The sequence below is a fragment of the Podarcis raffonei genome, chromosome 14, assembly GCF_027172205.1.
Source record: "Podarcis raffonei isolate rPodRaf1 chromosome 14, rPodRaf1.pri, whole genome shotgun sequence".
Taxonomy (NCBI): domain Eukaryota; kingdom Metazoa; phylum Chordata; class Lepidosauria; order Squamata; family Lacertidae; genus Podarcis; species Podarcis raffonei.
This window is the reverse complement of record NC_070615.1, coordinates 6,868,906-6,893,727: the sequence shown is the minus strand read 5'-3', so window position 1 is coordinate 6,893,727 and position 24,822 is coordinate 6,868,906. Positions and strand designations below refer to the sequence as shown.

Below are 24,822 nucleotides of genomic sequence, written 5' to 3'. Positions count from 1 at the left end.
TGAGTCCCCTCAGTTTGAAGGTGAGCATTATGAATTGCCAAGATGCATATTTCAAGCCAAGAGATTATGAACTTTGGCAGACCTCTCCCCAACTCCATGCCGCATCACAAACAGCTTTTGCAACTCCCTTCAGCTTCAAAATGGAGTTGCCATGTGGCATTGCAGGTAGTGGGGCAACAAACACAAGTCTAAAACTCCCTTGGATGCTCAGACGCAGTTCTCCCATCCCCTTCCCCACAGGGTTCCTAGGCAGCATCCATCCTTGTGGCATCTCTCAAAAGTGACCCCCCCCCCAGCATTCCAGGAGTGGTGCTTTGAGGGCTGAAATTGGGCAGTTAAGCCTTTGTTTTGGGGCCTGAATCATCATCCGGCCTGCTCACTATCTCTCCCTTTGTTGCGGAAAAGCTAATCTCTGTAATTTCTGTACATGAATGTGCTGCGTTGATTGGAATAAAAGAGAGAGATGGAAGCTGACAAGCAAACAGAGTTATTTCATTATTAATGGTTAGCCGAGGAAATTAATTGTGAATTAGCGTCATGATCCCACCAAATTGCTGAGAGTTTGCAAACAGAAACTTGTGAGATTCATTTATTAACCGTCACACACTGATAATGAACCAAACCAAATACGACTGTGCCAAAGGTTCTTTCTTACATCATAATTAGTTTCATGGCGTTAATCATATTATACACCTCTGCAAGTTTAACTATTGTCAAGGGAGACATTGAAAATTGGGCAGACGGAAGAAGAGAGAGACACTGAGAGGCTTTATTAAAATATAGGCAATTTAAATGGCGAGCAGTATTAAAACAAGGCCATTAGTTCACCGTCATCTGAACTCTCGGCCTCCAGTGCAGGGGCTTCTGCTGCCCACGACTCACTTAAGCCAGAGCCAAGCTGTTGGCATCCAAGTCCCCCAATGGTCCTGCTTATGGGGAGAGCAACTCTGAGCAGGATGACACCGCCCTCAATGCAGCATTAATAATACAGGATTGGAGTAAACAATCACGTGAATCTGGGGCTAATAGCAGCTATCTGCCTTGGACCATTTTTATCTTTAGTGCACATGAAAATGGTTGATACAAAATGCTTCATGCTGTGAAACGGCCCTTTTCAATTGTGATTTGTGATTATGAAGAACATTCACAATCCTCTGAAATACGGCCGTTGAATTCGGTTGACTTGTTTCCCATCGTTCTTGCAGTAGGTCAGGCCAGGTTCTCCGTCTCTTCTGCGTTGCCAGGTGTGAAGAGGGTGGGTTTCCAAGAGCCAAACATGATTGAGGACGTGTAGCACAGCTCTGTCAACTGTCCCCACAAAGAAAAGATTGTGAGGAGTTTCTCGTGTTAAGGTAGCCTTTAAGTCAGCTCACAACCAGATCTGTAAATCCCACAATGCTGGGATTTTAAGCTGTCGAGCTGAACTTGGAGCAGGCAGATTCCCAGGACTGAGAGGGGCTTTACAAGTGGATCTGTCTGCCTGTTGTTCGCCTTGGGATCAAGGCAGCAGGGTAGACTAGCAAGAGCAGGGTGTGTTTTTGGTTTTTTTGGTTTTGTTTTGTTTTTTTAATATCCTTCAAGGCACCCCAGTGGCTCTGTTGGAGACCCTTCCTCTGGCCCAGGTCCTCTCCTTTTTGTAAGAGAGTTTCTGCAAGGGAACTGGCAGACAGATTGGGTCTCTCCCAGGACAATCTGTAGACCCTGTAAGCAGCCAGGAAGCCTAGGAGCAGTGGGTGGTGGGATTAATCCGCCCAGCTCTGTGCTTGGCAGGGTAAAGTTTCTTCTTGATGCACCCGTCATTTGAATTCTGCTGTTTTCAACACTCACAATCGCTCCTGGATTTAGATGTTTTAATGGAGCCAGAAGCAAGTTGTATATTATTTCAATTCAGCAAGTTGGCACCATCGCAGTTTTGCCTTGAAATTCAACTGACAAGGCTTAATACTTCAGGGTTTTGGGTTTTTTCATCTTGGTCCTAGAGATTAGACAGTGTTGGAGGAGATATTGTGGGGCAGGAGAACTGCAAGGCAGAGGGGGTGAGCTGAAATATTCTCTGAGCAGTTAAAATGGGCGCAGGTCTGTTACCTCAGGCTTACCCTACTCCCCACCCCCCTGAATAAGACTCCCCAAATACACACACCTTCCTGCTTCATCCAGCCCTTCGTCAGCCATGGTTGCCCATGTCAGTGACTCAGTGTGTGTGTGTGTGTGTGTGTGTGTGTGTGTGTGTGTGTGTGTAATTTATGATTTTCAGTTTTATACATTTCAATAATTTTATAATCATTTTAACATTTCAAAACTCGACTTCCTTCCCCTTCTTTTTGCGGTTCCTTAAAATTATTTTTAATATTTTCTGCATATCCAAATTAACTTACCGTATTTTTTGCTCTATAACACGCACCCGACCATAACACGCACGTAGTTTTTAGAGGAGGAAAATCCGTAGGCATGCCACCCGTAGGCATTCCCTCCATAACACGCACAGACATTTCCCCTTACTTTCTAGGAGGAAAAAAGTGAGTGTTATGGTGCAAAAAATACGGTAATTTGCTCATTTATTCATCTACCTTAAATATTTACTCTTATAAAACTGCAGGTTATTACAATAATCCTGCCAATGTTCTTATCTGTTTACAGTTTGTTCATAAATATTCCATAAATCATTTCCATTCCTTTATAAAAAGTTTGTTACCTTGATTTCTTATTTTTCCAGTAAGTTTTGCCATTTCTGCATATTCTGCAAGTTTTTGTCTCCATTCTTCTTTTGCTGGGACTTCTTCATCTTCCCACTTTTGCCGCTGTAGTCACATACATGAATAAATTTCTATACAGTTTGGGTAGTTCTGTCCCTATAATTCCCAAAGAAAAGCTTCTGTTTTACTAACATTATTTTAAACATCTTTTTCAATACATTGTATATCACTTCCCAGTAAGCTTTATCGTTACTACAAGACCACCACATATGAGAAAAAGAACCTTCTTTACATTTCCAACACTTACCTGATTTAGCTTTATACATTTTTGCCAATTTACTTGGTACTACAGTAGATACCATCGATATATCATTTTTATATCTTTTTCTGTAAATTTTATATCTTCTGTGTACTTCTGCCTTCCACAGACCCTTGCAACCCGGAAGTCTGGGATCTCGCTAGCCATGGTCATCCGGACGTCAATCGACAATGAGGAGATGGTAGGAGAGGGGGCTCCTTGGCATGTTTCTTCAAGGGGCGGGTTGGCTTCCTTTAAATGGGGGGGGGGAGAGTATTCACCAAAGTATTTAACGCCTTCTGTTGGGTGCTGTGCTGTTTCTCCTGGCTACCTGTTATGAAAGTCAGAGGCTTCCTGAAGTTGTCTCCTGTGTGGTCATCTTGATTAATCGAGTTTTGCCAAGAGAACAAAGTGGGCTCCTTCTCTTCTCTCAATTGTCTCCATGTCTGTTCTGGGAGGAAAGTCAAGCAAGAGATTGCAGGTGGCCAGCAGATGAAGAACCTCCCCTGGGTGCATGTGAGGTCCACCCAGCTCTAAGAGGTCCATTCAGCATCTTCTCTCTCTGCCCCCTGTGCCAGTGGTCTAGGGCTGACCACATTTGTATAGCAAGCACTCAGTCAGATAAGGAGGTGGCTACTCCTAGCACATCCATCCACACACACACACACACACACACACACACACACACGACAATGCTTCCCCTAAGAACAGAGCTTTCCAAGCTTTCCATGTCGGCGACACACTTTTTAGACATTTTGCAATACAGTAATTCAGTTTTTCTAGCAAACCAGAGGTTAAGCTAACCCCTTTCCAACCCCGGGAGGAGTGCAGGTAGCGTTCGCACAACTCACCTGCCCACTGCAGCCGACACACTAACGCAACACACCGTTTGGAAAGCTCTGCCTTAGAAGTTGGGCCGTGGCAGACTGAAAGTGAAAGCAGCATTTGGCTCTGGGAAATTCCATAGCATTCCATAGCAGATCCCTTGCAACCAATGGCACACGTGGCTCACGCACATGGCTGGCTTCTAAATTAACTACTAAGGAGAGGCACCTGAGGGCGGGGGCTGTGCAAGCAGCTGAAGGGAAGCATCTGCTGGCCGTGTGCTGGAAGCCACACAGTGGCTCCGCGAGGAAGGCGAAGCACAACGTGAAACGAGGCCCTTCTGAGGTCTGGAGCTGCCTGTCTCTCAACAGTGTGTGTAAGGAAATCCAGAAGCAGGCAATTGGGGAAAATAATGCCCGCAAAGTGAAATTGCCCAAGAAATTCTGGTGCAAAGGGATAGGAGAGCCTGCCCCAACTTGCAGTTTGATTGCTTTCTATCTTTTTGGATAGCTTTTTGCTATGTTCTAAATATTTGTTGGTTTGTCCTCACAAGAAGGTTGAACTATGGTTGCCTTTGGAGACGGTTCAAGGCTGGATTAAGATGGGGGGGCTAGTGCCGTTCCCAAAATAAGACCCCCCCTCCCTTCCAAAAGGAATGCATTTATCTGAAAAACTTAACAAATGTATTATTAAATAAGTTTTATGGACTACAAAAAATATTCTCTGAGCATGTGCAGTTTCAAAACACAAACTAACAACATTTTAGTAACTTTAATAACCAGAAAATGCTCTGAGCACGTGCAATTTCTTATTTTAAACCCTTTTTTCTCTCTCACATCTTAACTTGGGTCAGTCGTCAACACTCAGCCTAACGTACCTCACATGGCTGTTGTGAAGATGTAGAAGAAGGCATAAAATAGCTCCAAAAAGAGACTTCTATCATAGACATCAAATTCTGCTTCCTTTAACCAGAGTAATTTATCTTTGTCCTATAAAGCCATGTGTTTTTCTGGATACGCCACCGCTGTGAATTAGTGCAGCACCAAGGCTTCAACCACCCTTACCTGAGCCTGTTTTACATATGCACATTTATTTAATTGAGTTATTTAATTTACATCTCACCCTTCCTTCCCGAAGGAGCCCAGAGCAGCAAATGCAATTAAAATTTATAAAAACAGTTTTAAGTCTTCTAAAAAGCTGGTTAAAAACTACTAAAAAACATAGTCCCCTGCTTGGACAGCTAATAATTTCAGGGTTGCCAGGAACAGATCAGACAGCCAGAGGAGTTCATGTTTTTAGAGTTTCCCTTCAAGTTACTGATGAGGGCGAAAGCTTCACTTCAGTAGGGAAGGTATTCCACTTACAATATCATATAGCCTGTTACATATGTATATGTATATGCAGCCCCTAGAGAAATTTAAAAATAAAATAAAAATGATTGTGCTTGCAAAGATTTGGGCCACGTCAAACTGCGCTTCTAACTTCCCTGCTCAATATTTGTGCAAGGGAAACTGAAATCCCCAATTCATCCAGTGTAAGTTTCCAGCTGTACGATTTCAACAGCTGAGAGTTTCTGAGACCAGAAAGAAAAAGTAGAAGACATACCCCACTCCCCAGACACCTGTAGAATGGGATCATAGAACTGTAGATTGGAGGGGTCATCCAGTCCACACCGTGCAACGTAGAGCATCATTCTGATCCATGTTTGCTGGTGGTTTCTCCCCCCTCGCCCATTTATTTGCTGCCTCCCCCATTCTCTCTCCAAACTGACTTGCATAAGTGTGACCAGGAGCAAACCCCTCCCAACTGCTTGGGCGTCTGGCTTATCGATTGCAGCCAGGCCTGAAATTCCTTGGCAAGAACTTCTATTGATTGTCCCTCTCTATCTAATTTTATTTGCTCTATACTTTCGTAAATAGAATATTCATTTCTTTTTTTAACTCAAGAAGACTTGGCTGCTTTCTCCCTCTTGGTTTTACCTTGAAGGCTGAGCCCCTAGAACAGGGGTCAGCAAACTTTTTCAGCGGGGGGCCGGTCCACTGTCTCTCAGACCTTGTGGAGGGCCGGACTATATTTTGAAGGGAAAAAAGAGAACGAATTCCTATGCCCCACAAACAACCCAGAGATGCATTTTAAATAAAAGGGCACATTCTACTCATGTTTACATGAGCGTCATGGGACCGTCATGGGCCGGATTTAGAAGGCGATTGGGCCAGATCCGGCCCCTGGGCCTTAGTTTGCCTACCCATGCCCTAGAAGACTACATTAGGTTGAAGGTGCCTTTCACAACAACCCCCCCAGGAGAGCTTCCACACACCCCTTTGCCATGGCCTCCGAAACCCTCTCAGGATCTCCTTTGCCTTCAGAGAGAAATAAATCGATTTATTCACACATGTTTCCTAACAGGAAAGAGAAAGAAATTACAACATAAGAACAGTAAAACAATACAGCACAGAACAAAATGTTTCGTTAAGGAAGAACTTCATACATATGAGAATGAAGAATAAAGTTGGACATGACCTTGAATTCTTGGGTTCCAGTGATTGAAAATAAAGTCCAATGTCGGCTAAACTTATTTGGATCCTTATTTTTTTGTATAATATGCACGTTCACTAAGAAATGTTCCATCCCAAGCTCTGTTAAGTCATTGTATGAGATCAATGCACTTTGGAGGTCTTTAGTCCTGTTTAGACAAACCTACCCAGATACTTAGAAAGTTGAGGTAATTTTCGTCTGCTTTCATATTTTAACTTTTGCACATTTTGAAGCAGAATTGTGATTTTTCCCCCTCAATCGTATTTTAAAAAATCTTTTTGCAAACTGCTTTGAGGTGTGCTTATTTTCTTTTTCTTTTTGCAATTGAGCCGCCTATAAATTGTATGAAATGAATAAATAACTAAATAGCTTCTGTCCATGGTTGGGAGTGTGACATTACGGGGCAGCCATAGCCCTTGGATTAGATACCGTATTTTTCGCACGATTGGACGCACCGGACCATAGGACGCACGTAGTTTTCAGGGGGGGAAATCAAGGAAAAAATATGATTCCCCCCCCCCCAGCTCTGGGAGCAGTGGACAGGCTGCACGCAGCCTGTGCGCTACTCCAAGACCTTCTCCCTGCTTTTGCGGGAGGTGGCAGAATTCCCCCACCTCCCGCAAAAGCCCACAGGAGCCCCGCGTGACTCCTGCGGGCTTTTCGACCAGGAGGGAGAAGGGACTGAAACGGCCCGTCAGTCCCTTCTCCCTCCTTGGGGAAAAGCCCCCAAGAACCGCTTGGTCTTTAAAGGCTGTGCGGCTCCTGCGGGCTTTTCTAGGAGGTGGGGGAATTCCTAGAAAAGCCAGCAAAGCCGTGCAGCCCCTTTAAAGAGCGCACGGCTTTTGCCTGCTTTTGCGGGAGGTGGGGGAATTCCCCCATCTCCCGCAAAAGCCCGCAGGAGGGAGAAGGGACTGACTCGGCCAGTCAGTCCCTTCTCCCTCCTTGGGGAAAAGCCCCCAAGAGCCGCTCGCTCTTTAAAGGGTGCGCGGCTCCTGCGGGCTTTTCTAGGAGGTGGGGGAATTCCCCCACCTCCTAGAAAAGCCAGCAGAAGCCACGGAGCCCCTTTAAAGAGCGCCTGGCTTTTGCCTGCTTTTGCGGGAGGTGGGGGAATTCCCCCATCTCCCCCAAAAGCCCACATCTCTGGGGCTGGCGATGGGGGAAGCGCTTTTTTCCCCACCGCCAGCCTCGAAGCCGGGTTGGAGAGTAGCGGGGAGGCGTTGCGCGCCTTCCTGCTGCCCCCCATCCTCTGGGGCTGGCGATGGGGGAAGCCCTGCTTTCCCCACCGCCAGCCTCCAACCCGGGTTGGAGAGTAGCGGGAAGGCATCGCTGCCTTCCCGCTGCCCCCCAATCTCTGGGGCTGGCGATGGGGGAAGCGCTGCTTTCCCCACCGCCAGCCTCCAACCCGGGTTGGAGAGTAGCGGGAAGGCATCGCTGCCTTCCCGCTGCCCCCCAATCTCTGGGGCTGGCGATGGGGGAAGCGCTGCTTTCCCCACCGCCAGCCTCAAACCCGGGTTGGAGAGTAGCGGGAAGGCGTCGCACGCCTTCCTGCTGCCCCCCATCCTCTGGGGCTGGCGATGGGGGAAGCGCTGCTTTCCCCACCGCCAGCCTCGAAGCCGGGTTGGAGAGTAGCGGGAAGGCGTTGCGCGCCTTCCTGCTGCCCCCCATCCTCTGGGGCTGGCGATGGGGGAAGCGCTGCTTTCCCCACCGCCAGCCTCAAAGAGCAGACTCTCCTGGCTTCAGCGGAAGCAACGCAAAGCATCCGGAGCGCAGGCTTCGGAGGCTTTGCCTTGCTATCGCTGAAGCCAGGGAGCCTGCATTCGCTCCATAGGACGCACACACATTTCCCCTTCATTTTTGGAGGGGAAAAAGTGCGTCCTATAGAGCGAAAAATACGGTAGTTAACCAGAAATTTCTTCAGCAAATCCCCATCAAGCCTTGTAGCCTGGTCTGGATAGTCAGTAAAACAACCGAGAACCCCCTCTGTCAGTCGCACTAATCAGGTGCCAAGGTTTTCTTCACACATCAAATACTTTCCTGTTCCTGAATCTAAAGGCACAGAAACTCTTTGGGGACAATAGCTGTGTCTGGAACACGGTTCACTCTGAGTGTTTTCTCTGCCCTTGGAAATCCATCTCCAAGGCAAATGTCATTTCTTTCTGATTTCTTTCCGCAGGGCCTGTAAGACAGAGTTGTTCCCCCTGGCCTTTGGCTTGGAATCAACTTGATCCCCTCCCGCTCTTCCTTTTTCCTTTCTCCTTCTGTGATGGAACTCCTATTTGGGGACTTCCCTGGCTTTTTTTCTGGCCCATGTAGGACCAGGCTGGGTAGTTAGCCTTGGTGAAGACTTGATGATTTTATCCCCCCCCCCCAAAGTTTTTGATCGAGTTCCTACTGAAATGAGGCTGCATTTTAATGTTGTATTTTAATCTTGTTTTTAAGTTGTATTTCAATCAATTGTTTTTATACTGGTGTTAGCTGCCCTGAGCCCGGTCTTGGCTGGGGAGAGTAGGGTATAAATAAAAGTGAATAATAGTAATAATAATAATAATAATAATAATAATAATAATAATAATAATAATTTTGAAATAATTTCTCGTGGCTCCCGTTCCTCCATACAGACACAGGCCTGGCACTGTTTCTGCCAGGTAGCACCTGCCAACTCAGAGGACCTTTCACTCCCCCCCTCCCCACTGAAGTCAGGAAGGGGGCAGGCAGGAGCCCCCTCCCACCCCCAGCAGCAGCAACATATCAAACAGCTTCCTTTCCACCCCCAAAAGAAAATATTACAGGAATCTTGCAACTGGGAATGGAGGAGATAAATGGTGGGGGTGTTAATGCTTTGGTTTTTTGGTTTAATTATTTATCTTGTCTTTTGTACTGTGAACTGCGGATCTCTTGATGAAGGGCGGTTAATAATAATAATAATAATAATAATAATAATAATAATAATAATAAAGCAGGGAGATGCATAAGTGGCAGCTGCCTGCTTGCTTGATCCTAGGAAGACGAGTGCAGTCGGCAGCCATTGATTCCAGGTTGCTGGAGTTTCCCCCAGAGCGTTTACTTGCTCATTTCCCCAGCCTTCTCCCCTTTGTCATCTGCCAGTGTGCCTTCACATTTTAGGCTATCAACATATTTAGTTATTCCCTTCCCAAACCTCCTGGAATGCAAAATTAAGCATTAGCTTGGAAACAATTTATGAGGGCCATTTACGTGATAGCTTTGCAATGCGTTAAGCACATTTCACCCTTTCTCTTTTGCAGAAGCCCAGGTGTTGCCTAGCCCTTTCTCGGTGTGCTGTGTGTGATAAAAAGCAATTGCTGCTCTCTTGCAATGCTCCCAGCTGATGCTTTTGTTTTCTCTACCAGTCTCTTTGCCCCAGTTTGCATTTGGCAGCAACGGCTCTCTGGAGTGCTTTCCCCATATATATATATATTTCTATGGAGGTGTTTTCCTGTGATGCTCCCAAGCACCATCAGAGGTGGGCCGGATCAGCCCCCAAACTGCTCAAGTGCTGAGCATCCCTATAGTAGTGCCTTTTCTAGCTGGCGTCAATGGGAAGCCAGTGCTGACTCAAACCTCCTTCTCAGGAAACCATCTAAGCAGACCGAAGGGTGCCATTAGAAGGCAAGGCAGATGATCTGCTGCTCTGCAGGGGCCTTGTTTGTTAGCACTGGACTCGCTTCCAATGCTAATGAGACCATCTCTGGTGCTAATTAGTGGATTGTGTGAATCAGCACCCTGGAGATAGATGGGCAGGAGCATCACATCTGAACCCCTTCACATCTGAAGCAGGAGATTTTGCCTGTGACTTAGCATGTAGCCACTCAAGGCACAGCGTTCAGATCAGAGAGTTCCTTTGCCATCACATCAGCAGAGAACGCTTTCCTTGGCCAGCAAGTGCCACAGTCCTTGAGACATGGTGGAGTCACTGGTCCAGGCCACTGGGTTTCACTGGGAGTGAAGCTCGCAAGAAAGGACCTCTGGTATCCTGCCAGCAGCTGGCTTTGCTCCCCTGCTCTCATGGCAAAGAGCCACGGCGTGGGCTGAGCAAGTGTCACCATGTGCCGCCCCAGAGGCAAGAGCCTGTGTGTGGCAAATGAGTCAGGGGGCTGTGGGAGAAGGAACAGGAGGGGACGTCCGCCAGGCCCCTGCCTTTGTCCAGCTAAGGAAGCTGTTCTGGGGAGCTGATTCCCTGCCCCCAGGAGACCACACAGGTGTCTCTTGAGCACCAGAAATGCCAGCGTGGGATAAGTGATGTGAGGCTGCAGTCTTTGTAATGGCTGCCTGATCACCATTCCTTTCTCCTTCCAACTACCATATTTTTCACTCTATAAGATGCACCAGACCATAAGACGCACCTAGATTTTGGAGGAGGAAAACAAGAAAAAAATATTCTGAATCTCAGAAGCTAGAACAACAAGAGGGATCGCTGCGCAGCGAAAGCAGTGATCCCTCTTGCTGTTCTGGCTTCTGGGATAGCTGTGCAGCCTGCATTCACTCCATAAGATGCACACACATTTCCCCTTACTTTTTAGGAGGGGAAAAGTGAGTCTTATAGAGCAAAAAATACAGTACATGTTTTTCTGCAACCGTCTCAGAGATTGCAAGGAGCCAGGGGCTGACTTCTAGGCTCAGGGGAAAAGAGTCTCCTGTGCTGTGAGAGAACAGCTTCCTGGTACTATTGTCTTTTTATAGATCTTCTCAGAAGGTACCTGTATAGCTATAGGTATTATTATTATTATTATTATTATTATTATTATTATTATTATTATTATTATTATTATTATATTTTGTGCTCTCTTGGCACAGTGTCCTGTGTGGGGAAAACCCCTGCGCTGTCCTAAATCCGGTGTGGACACTGGGCAGCCCCCAGCTCTCTGCAAAGACACACCGATGCCTGACCAGCCCTTGTGGTGCTTTTGAGTGCCTTCCTCTTCCAACGGCCTCAGAGCAAGTCAGCAAGAGCTCAGCTGATGAGAGCCTCTCGCACTGAGGCACGTGCTCTGCAACGCTTCAGCAAAAGCTTTGTAACAGGAGCTTGAACATGCATGAGAGAATGATTAGACCAGTGGTTCTCAGTTGGTGGTCGGCAGGCCCCACCCAGGAGCTCCGTGGCACCATTCACATAACCAAAGCTACCCCAGGGATCGAAATTTTCAAAAGTAGGGAGTCCGTGGCTTGGCTTTTGTAAAACAGGAGGCCTCCAGTACTTGGGAACTGTGAGCCGCTTTGTTGATGTTTCTGGATGTGTTTTGTGTCCCCTCAGAAAATGCACGTCTTCAAAAAAACCCTTCAGGCCCTCATCTACCCCATGTCCTCCACCACCCCACACTACTTTGAAGTGTGGACGGCCACCGCCCCCACCTACTGCTACGAGTGCGAGGGTCTCCTCTGGGGCATCGCCAGGCAGGGAATGAGGTGCACAGAGTGTGGGGTCAAGTGCCATGAGAAGTGCCAGGATCTCCTCAACGCGGACTGTTTGCAGAGTGAGTAGTCTGAGGGGCACCTGGTGTGGGCACAGCTCCTGCCCTTCTTAGTGCTGCTTGCCCCTCCCCCTTAGCGAGGGGGGCATGGCAGGGCCACCTGAGGCAAACGGCAAAATGGTGCCCTCCCCCCTCCCCCCGCCTGGTAGGAAGGGGCAAATGAAGATCTACACCAGGCATAGGCAAACTCGGCCCTCCAGATGTTTTGGGACTACAACTCCCATCATCATTAGCTAACAGGACCAGTGGTCAGGGATGATGGGAATTGTAGTCCCGAAACATCTGGAGGGCTGTGTTTGCCTATGCCTAATCTACACCAAAAACAAGGGAAGAAGAGAGATCTACATCAGGATCTGCTGTCCCTGTAGATCCTGCCACCCGCAGCGTTTGCCTCACCCTGTCTCATGGGTGTCCCAGCTCTGGGGCATGGGCTCCTCCTGTGGTTTGGGGTGGCAACAGAAGCCTGTTGGAGCAGCCCTGGCAGTGGCAAGGGAGAGTCTGCTTGGCACATCGCAAAGCCCAAGCAAATGGTTGGGCTGCTCGGACGGCAGTGACACCACTAATCTCACAGGGGCTCCAGGTGGCAGGATGGAGAGTGAAGTGGCTGAGTGGAGGTGACATAGTATCTCTGGGCATGCAGGCACCCCTAACGCTGAATGGGTCTTGTGCTTCCCCCAACCCACCCTGCGTTCTGGTCTCAAGGATCTTCCACCTCATTTGGGTTTCACTCAGTTGGGCACTGTCTGCATTTAGCTCCAGTTTCACTGGATAAAACGCTCCCTCCTCCTTTGCTTTTAAACCCACCAGGTTTCCAGCTGGCTAAAGAGATTGCATGAGGCCCCTCGTCACCTCTCGCCAAAAGCCACCCAGTGGCCCAGAGACCTCTCTCTTCCTCAGTCTCTCCTCTGTTGCCGCGCTGCTGCCACCTGATGCGCAGGCCCCCAGGAGTGTGGCTTGGCTGCCTCATGGCACAGAAACAAGGGAGGCTTGCTGGCTGCTCTGGTGTCATTTGTCAGCTTTCTACTTCGCCCCCTGTGACCTGCAGCCAAGCAGAAAAAGATGGGCTGGCCAGAAATGCCACCTTGACTTTCCTGCGGCCAGCATTGCCCTCTGTCCCTGATCAGTGCAGTTGGTCTCTCGCAGCCTATACTAGGTTGATCCAGGCAGGGATGGGCTGCAAATGAGCCTCTCTAAAGCCCACCACCAAAGATTCCTGGTTGGGTGCTCTATTGTACTGTGACACCCCTACCCCCTTGGCAGTTGATCTCTGTGATCCACTAGGAATCCCATTATTTTGCAAAGATCCAGAAAAGTCAGAATATTGGCATCCCTGGCTTTGCTTCAGGGCAGGAAAAACCATCATTTTGGGGGATCAGCATCTGTGCCAGACTTCGGGCTTCCATTTTGATGTCTTTCTGGAAGCCCCTCCAGGCATGAACTGACGTCACAACATCCATGCCAGCACCAAGGGGCCTCTCTGTGTGCTGTGGTGTATGTGCGCCACACATGGAACCAGATGTCCCTGGTGGAAGGAAGGGGGCTTCATCCATGCTGTGCAGGACACACAGAAAGCAAGAGGAGGGTCAGCTTTCGCCAACCTGATGCCCTCCAGCTGTTGTGGACCACAATTCCCATCATCCCTGGCTAGTCCAGGTTGTCCAAAACAGCTGGTGGGTATCAGGTTGGCAAAAGCGTCAATGAAAGACCCGCCTGGCCAGGCACCTTCTGTGTCATCAAGGGCATCTATTTTCTAGATTTCAGCAGTGTCACCATCTCCTCATAGAAGGTGACCCAATATTACTCCAGCTGCTGCAACGACAACTACTGCTATAGTAGTGCATTGTTAAATGTTGCTAATGCCGTTGTTATGTCACCTTAGGGGCAGCGGAGAAGAGTTCAAAGCACGGTGCTGAGGATAAGACCCAGAATATTATTACAGCCATGAAGGAGCAAATGAAGATCAGGGAGCGAAACAGGCCAGAAGTTTTTGAACTGATCCAGGAAATGTTCCAGATCCCCAAGGAGGACTTTGTACAGCACACCAAGGCAGCCAAACAGAGTGTCCTGGATGGGACATCCAAGTGGTCAGCAAAGATCACCATCACGGGTGAGAGGATTCCCCTTTTTCAGCTGGAGAACTCTCTCTGGCCAAAGCTCCCTTTCCCCTTCCAGCCCAGGTGGTTACAAAATGGCATTTACAGAATACAAACCGAAAGAGGGTCTCTGGTGTGTGATTGTTTCCCTGGGTGTGCCAAGTGGAAAGATAGCGTACACCCTGATCTCACGAGGTGGTCCATGCTGCCTCCAAGCTGGTGCAGAGCGGTTTGCCACCTTGAAACCCCCCAGTGGGGTGAGGACTGCAAGCAATTCCCATTTACACTTTGAATGCCAAACTTTTTGCATAACCAGTCTGCGGGGGGTAGTCAAAGTAGCCCATAACTACATCTCCTCTGTTGGGTGCTTCCTTGATTTCATTCATCTTCAGGGGGATGATAGCACATCCCCAGTACTTTAAAAAAATAATAATTTTCAAGAAACAGAATATAAGCATAACATTATCATCCCCAGTACTAAACTGCACTTGGGGCTTGGTATCACCACCCACAATGATTTTGCCAGGGAAGTCTGTCTCTTTGGGGATTTCTAGGTTGCTAGACTCAATGCCCTATTTGATGTACAGAGCAGCATCACCTACAATAGTCCTTCCTTTAAAATTTAGATCTGGTCAAGGCAGCAGTTGCTGCAGGTGACTTAAGATGTCCTCAATGCAGCCTAGGAGAACAGTTTGTCCAGTAGCCATAACAACTGGGTGGTCCACAGGGCTTATAAAAGCCTTGGTTCATGATACTGTGTTAGTGCTGGCATCCATCTGTCTCAGGAGACTGTGGAATGCGCCTCCATGGGTGAAGTCAAACTGCTGTGTTAGCAGCAACAAAGTGACCTCCCCTGGGCTCAAACTTGGGCAGTGTATATGGAGGTCCTGGGAAGCCCAGACAACAAGACCTCTCTCTTAGCCTTGCTGATGTGGTCCAAAGGAAAGCAGAGCAAGACGTTTGGCACCAGATTGGCTGTAGGAGTTGCCCAGAGGAGACATCACAGGCACCATCCTGGTTTGAGAAGCCACACAACCTCCCTTCCCCAAGATCTGCAGACTTTCTTCTGAATGGACCCACCCTGGGGGGGGGGGGAGGGACAGGTCTGCTGCTGAGTCAGATTGCGGGGGCGGGGAATGGGACAGGACAGGACAGAGACACAGCATTCTGATCCCATCATTTCTCTGATGAGGCAGTTAATGAGCTGGGCTGTCCCTACTAGTGGCAGTTCAAAAACGTTAACTAAATGCTCCTGTCTCGATGCTTTAAATCACGTGGATCCAACTTACAAAGCAAATATTTGCTGATGATCAGAGGGGGGCCGAGGGGAGGGAGTGTGGCACGTCCCAGTTGGCTTTCAAGCCGACGGAGAGACTCACACAGTTATGAATTGCGATGGAGGAGTCAACTGACAAGTGTTTGTATTTATAGCAGCATAAACACACATTAGCGATGATAAATCCTGACATCTGTTTTCTTGGCGAAAGGCAGCTACAGGGAAGCTGGCTGTCTCTGTATCTGGAGGTTGCAGCCGGGACACCAAGCTCTGCAAGAGGGAATGGCTCAGGAAATAGGCTCCTGGGGTCTGAAGGCCGCTCTCGGGGGGGGGGGCATTGGAAGAAGCATCTTGTTCCAAAGTAATACCTGGACATTTCTCCTGGGAGATGTTTCTTGCTCTGGGGGAGAGGACAGCTTACCTTGTGGGAGAAGGAGCGGAGCACAGTGGGTCAGTGTCGTGGCTTGGAAGGTGCAAGGAAACACCTGGACCACCTGCTATTGGTAATCTTTGAGTTGCACAGAACTCTGTGTGCTCTCAGAGCTGAGAAGGCACAACTCTTTTTGGGCAAGACCAGAGCAGAGTCCACCTTGCATGACCGAGAGGAGGCTAAATTTGTTTTCTCCATTCCCCCCACCCCTTGGGGGGGGGGAATCCTCAAAGGCCTCACAGCCTGGTTCTCACATTGTCTCTCTGCATTATTTGTCCTGTGGTTTTTTTTGTAATGGTGTTGTTTGTTTTTAACACCTGCTTGAGTGGTGTTTTTCCCCCTGCATGGATAATCCCCGTGTAGGACAAAAAAACTGCTTGTCCTTCAGTCACCGTGTCTGAAAACTAAGCCTTTGGAAGAGGCAGCCAGCTCCTCCACAGAGCCAGCCAGGATGTCAGCCAAAGGGAGGTGCCAGGAGAGAGACGCCCCTATAACCTCATGCTGGCATTTCCTGCAATGCTTACTGATAACTGGGAATAGAGCCAGGCCACCTGAGCTCTTTGCTGACTGTGGAAGGGTAGCCAGCCTGCGCCCTGATCCAGCTGTTGGAAAGCAACTCTTTCTACATTCCAGAGAATCTGGAACTATTAGGAACACAGGAAGGTGTCCTCTACAGAGTCAGGTCATGGAGCCATACTGCTCAGTCTTGTCTACACTGACTGGCAGCCAGTGGTCTCCAGGGTCTCCAGCTGGGACAGGGGAATAGCTAGGGTCTGGTTAGGTTGGTCCTTGCCAAGGGCGCAAGCCCAGGGGACACAAAAGACACGCTGCTCTACTCTGGCTCAGAGTACTGGGGGGCTTCTCCTACATCTAAGAACACTGGTAGTGGCCTCATTCTGACCTAGTCCACCTAGCTCCATCACCTTTGAGCTGGAGATTCTGAGGACTGGACCTGGGACCTTCCATGTGTTCTTCTGCCCAGCACAAGCCCTTTAGCCCCTTTTTTTCAGGGGGGTGGGGACACTGGTCACAACGCCGTTGGCCAGGCCTAGTTTTATCAACTTGTGTCCTCCACCTCTCTCTCTCTCTCTTTCTCTCTCTCTCTCTCTCTCTCTCTCTCTTTCTCTCTCTCTTCCTCCTCTCTTGCAGTGGTCTGTGCTCAGGGCTTGCAGGCCAAGGATAAAACTGGCTCCAGTGACCCGTACGTCACGGTGCAAGTGGGCAAGACCAAAAGGAGGACAAAAACCATATTTGGGAACCTGAATCCAACATGGGACGAGAAGTTCTATTTGTGAGTATTCCTTCCTCTTTTGACTTTCTGGGGTGCATTACTCAGGAGTAAATGTTGCTTGCACATGACATTCCTTACATCTGTGATTCATCATGTTTACCTGGGTGTTTGCATCTTGGGCCTCATTAAAAGCCCGAAGCCACAGACTCGTATTGCGACATCTAACTCACAACCAAAATGTAGGTTGGTGTGGACTTCAAGTTCACGTGACGATGATGCTGGAGTGCAATGGTCCCAGGGAAGCATGGCCACTCTAGGGATTGAAGGTGGATTCAGTGGTCTCTTTGGGGAGGGGGTGCCCTCAGCCCTTCCTTCATTTGGCCAGGGGGCCGGGGTGGCATGGGGCTTGGAGCATATGTGAGGCCACCTCTGGTGACTGTAGAAGCCAGAGAGGAAGAGCGAGGTTGGCTGTTTGGCTCTTCCAAAGATGGAGTACCAGCTATTAGAACTTAACACCAAATACAGCAGCCAGGAATATGTCATTGTGCTCAAAATGGGGCCATTTGAAACATCCCAGTGGTTTTGCATTTAGCATACAATAACTGCAGGCCTGAAACTGTGGAAATGGGCTCTCTCTGGAGCATTTTTCTGGGGGACATTGATTTCTATATTGGAGAGGATGCTGGGATCTGCCTCTGGGATGTTCAACTCAATTTAGTGGCATGCAATTTCTTATTAAATTATTGTTATGTTTCAGCTGCATAATTTATAAATATGCCGTAATAAAAGTGGAAGTACATTCACGAGATGGATGCCTTCCGCTGGTGTGTCTGGCGTTGCTCTAGGAAGTTAGAATTTTAAAAATGTTTTTAATAAAAGATATCTTCTCAGGCAGATCAGGCAATGGCAGGAAGAAGATTTTGCTTTCCTTCAGAGGCGGGAAAAACATCTTTCTTTATGAGTTGTGCACCTTATGGATGAAGGCCTGGGACATGCTGGTGTCTGTTTATAGCTTAATCATAGCTGGTCCAGGACTTTTATGTGGCCAGCCTTGACTTTAATTGGTTGCTTGTGAGCACCCAGCCAGGCAGTAGATGAAATGCAAGATGGAGTAGGTGAGAGGGGACCCTTTCTTTGGCAGGATGCCATATTGCTGGCTTGGCAAGGAGGCATGGATATTTATTTCTCCAGTGAGCTGCTGCCAATCAGCATAGACAGCATGGAGGGGGATAAAGGCTGCCTCCTCTCTTCAAGTGATCCCAGGAAGGGGCTTTTCTAGAGAGATTGCGGAGACTGTGGCCTATTCCTTCCTGGAAATGCTTATTTCTGGCTAGGCCCATTGCTGGGAATCACATCTGCTGGAGGCCTCTAATGGAAATTGGAACATGTGGCCATAGACTCTAAAAACCCCTGACCACGTTTGCATCTCTGAGCAGGTTTGCTGAAAGGGCCTCTTCCTTTCTGAAGCAGGATTCTGAGGATTCTGAGCAGGGAATGGTGCCTCTTGCATTGAACTGTGAAAGCAGGAAGCAGGTGTCTGAGCAACAATTTCAGTGAGCTGAATAGCAAAGGCACTTCCGGGTGATGATGGGAAAGAGGCTCGCTGGGTGTTCATTGAGCAAATGGAATCTGGGCAGAGATTGGGCAGAGAGCTGGACAGCCTTGTGAGGTTTGCCCACTCGAACAAAAGGTCAAGGGGTCTGGGTGTTGTCTTTGGCTGGGTGCCCGTGGCATGGCATAGGGTAGGGGACATGGGTGGTGCTTTGGTCTAAACCACGGAGCCTCTTGGGCTTGCCGATCAGAACGTTGGTGTTTGAATCCCCGGGATAGAGTGAGCTCCCGTTGCTCTGTCCCAGCTCCTGCCAACCTAGCAGTTTGAAAGCACACCAGTGCAAGTAGATAAACAGGTAAACACCAGGAAGGTAAATGGTGTTTCCGTGCGCTCTGTTTTCCATCATGGTGTCCTGTTGCGCCAGAAGCGGTTTAGTCCTGCTGGCCACATGAACCGGAAAGCTGTCTGTGGACAAACGCTGGCTCCCTCGGCCTGAAAGCGAGATGAGCGCCACACCCCATAGTCACCTTTGAGTGGACTTAACCATCCAGGGGTCCTTTACCTTCCCTTTACCTTGGGGGAGTCCAATGAAACTGAGTGCAGGTTGGGGATGAGATAGAAGATGGCTGTTAGTTTTCAGGGCAGGCCCAAAATGGGATCTTCCACAAAATACGTTGCAGGGAGGAGGAGAAGCAGCATCTCCTCATCTGGGTTCCAGCCAGCTGCACCCAACCTCTAGAATACTCTATTCCATCCCTTCCCCAGGCAGTCACCATCCCAATGCCCACTGAGCATGCTCAGTCTTGGTGTGTTTGTGTATTTGGGAGGTTCCCACTTAGGATTTTAAAGGTGTTTTTTGTGTTTCTTCAAACTAGGGCCTCTGCCTAGCATAGCTGATGCTCTCCTTTTGCTTCTCTCTCTCTGCACACACCAGCTGCATTCACTGTTAGAGGGAGTGATGCTCAGCATTTGGGCCTGTGTTCAGCTCCCTGCTAGCTCACATGTACACACCTATCCTCCTTTGGGCCATTTTGTACTGTAAGAGCTTCATTTTGCCCTGGTGCAGAGCCCTCTCTGGGCCATGCACGGGCCTCCTGGTCCCCTCAGCTTTCCTACTTTTCTCACAGATGACTTGCCTGCCCACAGGCCACAGCCACTCATGTCCGTAGTGACAGTTCCCCAAGCACAGGGCCACCTTGACCCCACTGGGGGGTGTCCCCTTCCTCCTGAGCAGCCAACTGGATTCCCTGGAGGTTGCCTTCCTTTTCTGAAGGGTTCGCTGTGATTCTGCTTCTCTTTTGCCAGGCTCTTGGCCATCCTCTCGCCTTTCTCTGGCTCAGTGGCACCCAGGCAGCCTTGTGTGCTTGGGGCTCCGGCTGCATGGACCAACAACCCCACGCATTTTCTGAGCTTCAGAGCAACACTTTTCTAACCTGAAATTTTGCCTTTGCTTCCTATCTGGGTGGCTGACTCCGGATGCCTCTTTTGGCTGGCTGTCTCTTTCTTGCCATCTGGCATCAGTAAACAGCTTCCGCCTGTGCCGGCTGTTTGATCCAAAATAAGCAAATAAATGTTAATTAACTCAAATAACACAAACAGCGGAGCTTTGGAAATCCATGATTTGCTCTCTTCGCCAACACATTCATTCTGGCAAGTTGCGATCACTTGATTCAGCCTCGGCAGCAAACTTGGGGAGGTGTACAACCACCACCCCTAACCTACAAATTCAGCAGTGGGGGGGGGGAGTCCTCCATGGAAGCACAAGATGGCTGTGCACAACAGCGCTGATGAGTGGCTTCTCCCTGAGATGCAACAGAACAACCCTCCCCTGAGCAGCTTTTCAGCTTCTCAAAAGGTGCATGTGCATGTTTGAAATAAGGTCACAAATATTCAGTAGCATCAACAACCAAGCCCCACTTCAGAAAGCAGTAATAATTTTTAAAAAGAAGTCCAAATGTTCACCTGAAGCTTTGCGGGGGGGGGGGTGCCAAAGACACCATCAAATCAGCATTGGGTCCACTGAGAATGCCCTTTGGCTCATAGTGGCTAGAAGCCCACCCCATAGCTGTCAACTTTTCTCCTTTTTTAAGGGAAATTCCCTTATTCAGAATAGGATTCCTCGCAAGAAAAGGGAAAAGTTGACAGCTATGGCCCACCCACTAGTCCTTGTTCTCCCCAGGCCACTCCTCTGCTGCTCTGGGAGACTGGGGGAGGCACACAGGCACAGCGGAGAAATCCAGTTGCTGGCATGGGCCGTTGCAGCAAAGACGGAGAGCCAGTGATTGCCAGGGGCGCAAGGGATATGAGGAGGGTGCCAGTACAGCTGCTTGCCAAGGGCACAAAGGAGCCTAGGTGCACCTCTGAATGCAGAGCTGCTTAGGGGCATGGAACTGAAAGGGAACAGGAAGCCCCCATATTTGCTGCTGAGTGAATGAAGAGAGAGACTTTCATCATCCTAAAGGAGAACTTCATGGAAGGCATAAGAGCCGTGTAACGGGGCTGGGTCTGCAACCCTACATAGCCCCATGCTGAGCACAGCACAACTTCCTTGCTTTGAGTAAAAGTCCTTTTGCTCTGCAGCTTTACATAAAGTAAAAGTCCAGCGCAGTTTCGGTAATCGGCTTAAGAACTGAGCAGTTACCTTGCATGTACATCCAGCTGATGTCCAAAGGAGGAAAGAGTTCCTTGCCTGACCACAAACCATGATGGCTCTGAAATGCTTCTTGTGTGGAAGGCAAAGACATGTGTCATGATGTGCAGGGACCTGGAGAAGCCAGGGGGTAGATCCAAGTGTGGCAGCAGCAGCAGCTGGGAGGGCAGCACGGCCCCTTTTGCCCTACCCACCAGCAAAGGAGAGGGAGAGAGACACCCTTCACTCACATGCAGGACTCGTAGTTCTCTAGATCCAAAGAAACACCCGCCCACACAGAACACACATATAAGCAAGCAGTACTCCAGTGCTTATCTTGCGAACTTTCCTTTTAAATTGTTCAATCATGGCAAAGGCTCCAGTTTCAAAAAAAAGGACAGGAGGGGGAGGTCTGATCTCTCCTCCACTTTCAGTTGTTTTCCCAGATATGCAGGGGAGGAAAAGGGGTTGGGGGAAGAGAAGATAAAGGATATTCTCAAGCCCTTCCCAGTACTCACCCACCCCAACACATGATGCTTCAGCTACTGAGCACCCTTTTCCACCAGCCGCCTCTCTCCCCTGACTCAGGAACAGACCACGTCCTCCACTTTGTGGAGGAAAACCCCTTTTGCTCTCCCCCACACAGATGTGCTTGCGCACACACAAATACGCCCCCTTTGGGAAGGAGAAGGAAGGAGTCTAAGACCCTGCCAGAGCCCTCACACCTCCTTCACAAAACCCCTGATTGTCCTCAACTTAGGGGGGCAGCTCCCCAAATTTTCCAGGGGGGATAAAGGGACCTGGGCCCCTCAGAGTTGGTGCCTATGGAAGACAGCATCCCTCTGAATTATGCCAGTAGCTGGGAACCACAAGAGGGGAGAGTTGCCGCTGTTGCTCTTGTAGGCAGCCAGCTGGGGCATTGGGTTGGCCACCATGGGATCAGGACCCTGGGCTGATGCAGAAGGCTTTGGGATCAGTTCACAGTGAAATCGAAAGGCTCCAGTGATGCCTGAAATCCTGGAGGGACCCTGCCCATCAAATGCAGGATGGGCCAATCCATTGGCTGGGTCAATTGAAGGTAACTTCCAGGCTGCTTCTCATCTCCACTCTCCCACCCTGAAGCTGGAAGTGCTGAAACGAGCATAGGCAGCCTTTGAAGGGCCTGGTGGGGGTTTTCTCTGGCAGAGTCACCCTGTGTGCAGTCAAGGAAGCCCCTCTGCCACTGAACAAGTGAGTCAGCCTGCAATAAAGTTTTCTCGTGAGAGAAATAGAGGGGGGAAGCCCAGGAGGTCAGCCACTGATTTGCATGACAACAGATTGGACAGGAAGAAAGGGTTCTCTCCCTCTCTCTCTCCCTCCCTCCCTCTCTCTCTCTCTCTCTCTCCCTCTCTCTCTCAATTAGCATGTCTGAAATGACCCCAAGCAAAGTTTAGATTTGAGCTACTGGATCAATTGGAGTAAAACAGATTGGAACAGAGCAGAATTGGGGCAGAGCCTCCCTGGGCCCCCAAATCTGGTTCTGTGCCCTGAGCCATGACAAGGATTTGAATCCCCAAGAGGGTCCTTCTGCAGGGGCACATCCACTAAACATCAGTTCCTGTCTGGATTCTGGGATGGCCACTGGAGTGCCTACCCCGTCGTACTCTGCTACCAGGAGGCTGAAGGCTGCTTTGGCCATGAGAAATAAGACTTGGTGGTGGATAGAGATATTCATAGACAAAGCAAGATGGCCATGTTTGCCAAAGAGTGAGGCAGCCTCAGAGGATCATGGGGACTGAATGGAAAGGGGGTCCCAGTCAGGTCAAGACTTAGAACCCCCTGGCCTAAGATCTTATGGCAAAACTTCAAAGCACCACAGGTGTTCACAGGGTGTATGGCTGACACTCTGCTGATGCCCCAGGCAAGAAAGAAAATTTTGCAAGTTCTTGTGGAAGGCTTGGATGGTATGTCATCATTTTCATGCAAAGCAGAGCTATTTCAAATGCAGCCCTCTGATTAAGAGAACCCGGTGGGATACACTGTTGCTGCCATCTGAGGAAGCTTTTTGAGAATTGTAGCTGTCCGCAGAACTATGAAACTGGAAAGAGGTCCGCCAAAGGGCAACAAGGCCAGCCCTAGCCAGCCAGCCAACTGCTCCCCTTGAAAGGCATTTGCAGGTGTCCTATAACCTGCTTCTGTTCTCCACAGCTCCCCCCATTGAGACTGCTCCTCTTTGGAGCTTTGCCCAGAGTTCAGGGCTGTGCTTAGAACATGCAGGGTGATGATTTAATGAATGAATATGCTTCTCCCTGCACCATTTCCTCTCCCTCTTTCAGTACTACTAGCAGCTTAGACTTTATATTGTCAACAAGAAGAAGAGTGGTAGCTCCTTCTCTTCCTGGGATCAGACCCCTGCTTCAGTCTGGGAGCCCCCTGGGCTCTTTCCCCCTTTGAGGAGATGGAGATCTGGACCTGTCAGCCTCTAGGAGCAGAGGGAGGTTTGTTGTGGCTTTGCTTATGAGCCGTCCAGCACTGAGTCAGAATCCAGCCTCTTAGGGAACAGCCGAGAATAGGTCCCTGGTATGGCCAGGTACGGACTCCTTCGGCCAGTGCTGGCTGTGGCTGGAGATAGTGCTGGCTAGCAAGGAACCTGCCTTCCCAGCAATGTCATGGGATTTGAATATCCCAAGAGTGAGTTAGTTTTACTCCTGCATGTATCAGTCTCCACATGGCCTCTGGGATTAATAGAAATGGCCAAGGATTTAAAGCGTGCAGCTTTCTGGTTACAAGTATGGATTTACTTTACATTATGCAAATTGTTTCTTTGACCCTGCTTGGTCTTTAAATAATCCTGTGTTTGCTTTTGAAGACTGATTACAAGGAGAAGCGGTTCTGTTGTTGGGTTAAGGGAGGATGTTCTGTTTATCTGCCTGATCCCTCTTCCTCCCTTCATGATCGCCCAGTATAGAATTCAGGGCTAAAGAAAACTATGCTGATAGCTCCATAGGTTGAAACGTGGAGCTGCCTCAGTCATGTAGAAAGGTGAAAGGGTGCAATTTTAATTGCAGGGGGAAGGGCAAGTGGATGGGAGAGCTTGGTACTTATCTGAACACCCACACCCAATGGCTGATAAGGTCAGAGCCCTCTGCCCCTCTAGCAAAAGTGGCTGGGGCAAGTCTGTATCTAAGTGCATGGAATGGTCTCCATCATCTCAACCACAGCCCTAGAAATGATGGAGAACGTTGACGTTCCAGTGGTGAGGCACAGAGGTAGCCCAGTCCCCAAGTCCCTGGGAGTTCAGTCATGCTGCCTCTATCAAAGGCAGGAAGCTCATTCCTGCATTTCTGTGGCTTACTAGAGGTGTGCAGAGCTATGTGGCATCTGCAGCAAAGGGCTTTCTTCAGGAGGCGCCTTCCTGCAGTGTCTGCTGCTGGGCAAACCAGCCCCATCCTGATCAGAAGTCAACTCCTCCCACACCAAGAAAGAGGTGGCAGCCCAGGTGAGAGGGTGGTGACAAGCCAGGACTGCCCAAGCCAGGACTGCCCAAGCCAGCTTTATGCAGGGGTGAGGTCGGAACTCTGGATGCTCTCTGTCAAATACAAAAGCAAAGGGTTCGAGACCATGGACAGCAGTCTTGCAGCTCAAACCAGCGGGACAGTTACTTTCACACTGGCTGCTGAAGGACTAGTGGCCTTTGATGAGGCGATTGGCTCCTTCCAGGAGGGCACTGGGTCAGCGTTTGGTGCCTCCGTGCTCTTTCTGAATGTGCAAGGCCACCTGTGCCAGCACCACAAC

General features: G+C 49.2%; 1 protein-coding gene across 4 annotated transcripts in view; it reads left to right on the top strand.

Moving 5' to 3' along the window:
- Nucleotides 1–24,822, top strand: part of UNC13C (unc-13 homolog C) — a 133,316-nt gene that overhangs the window by 45,141 nt on the left and 63,353 nt on the right. For 2 of the 4 annotated variants that reach the window (XM_053364334.1, XM_053364332.1), the window contains exons 6-9: nucleotides 3,122–3,193; nucleotides 11,621–11,840; nucleotides 13,717–13,944; nucleotides 16,786–16,927. In XM_053364334.1, the coding sequence (XP_053220309.1) occupies nucleotides 3,122–3,193; nucleotides 11,621–11,840; nucleotides 13,717–13,944; nucleotides 16,786–16,927 (662 nt within the window). The remainder of the gene's footprint in view (nucleotides 1–3,121; nucleotides 3,194–11,620; nucleotides 11,841–13,716; nucleotides 13,945–16,785; nucleotides 16,928–24,822) is intronic. The other 2 variants (XM_053364333.1, XM_053364331.1) reach the window with 1 other exon arrangement.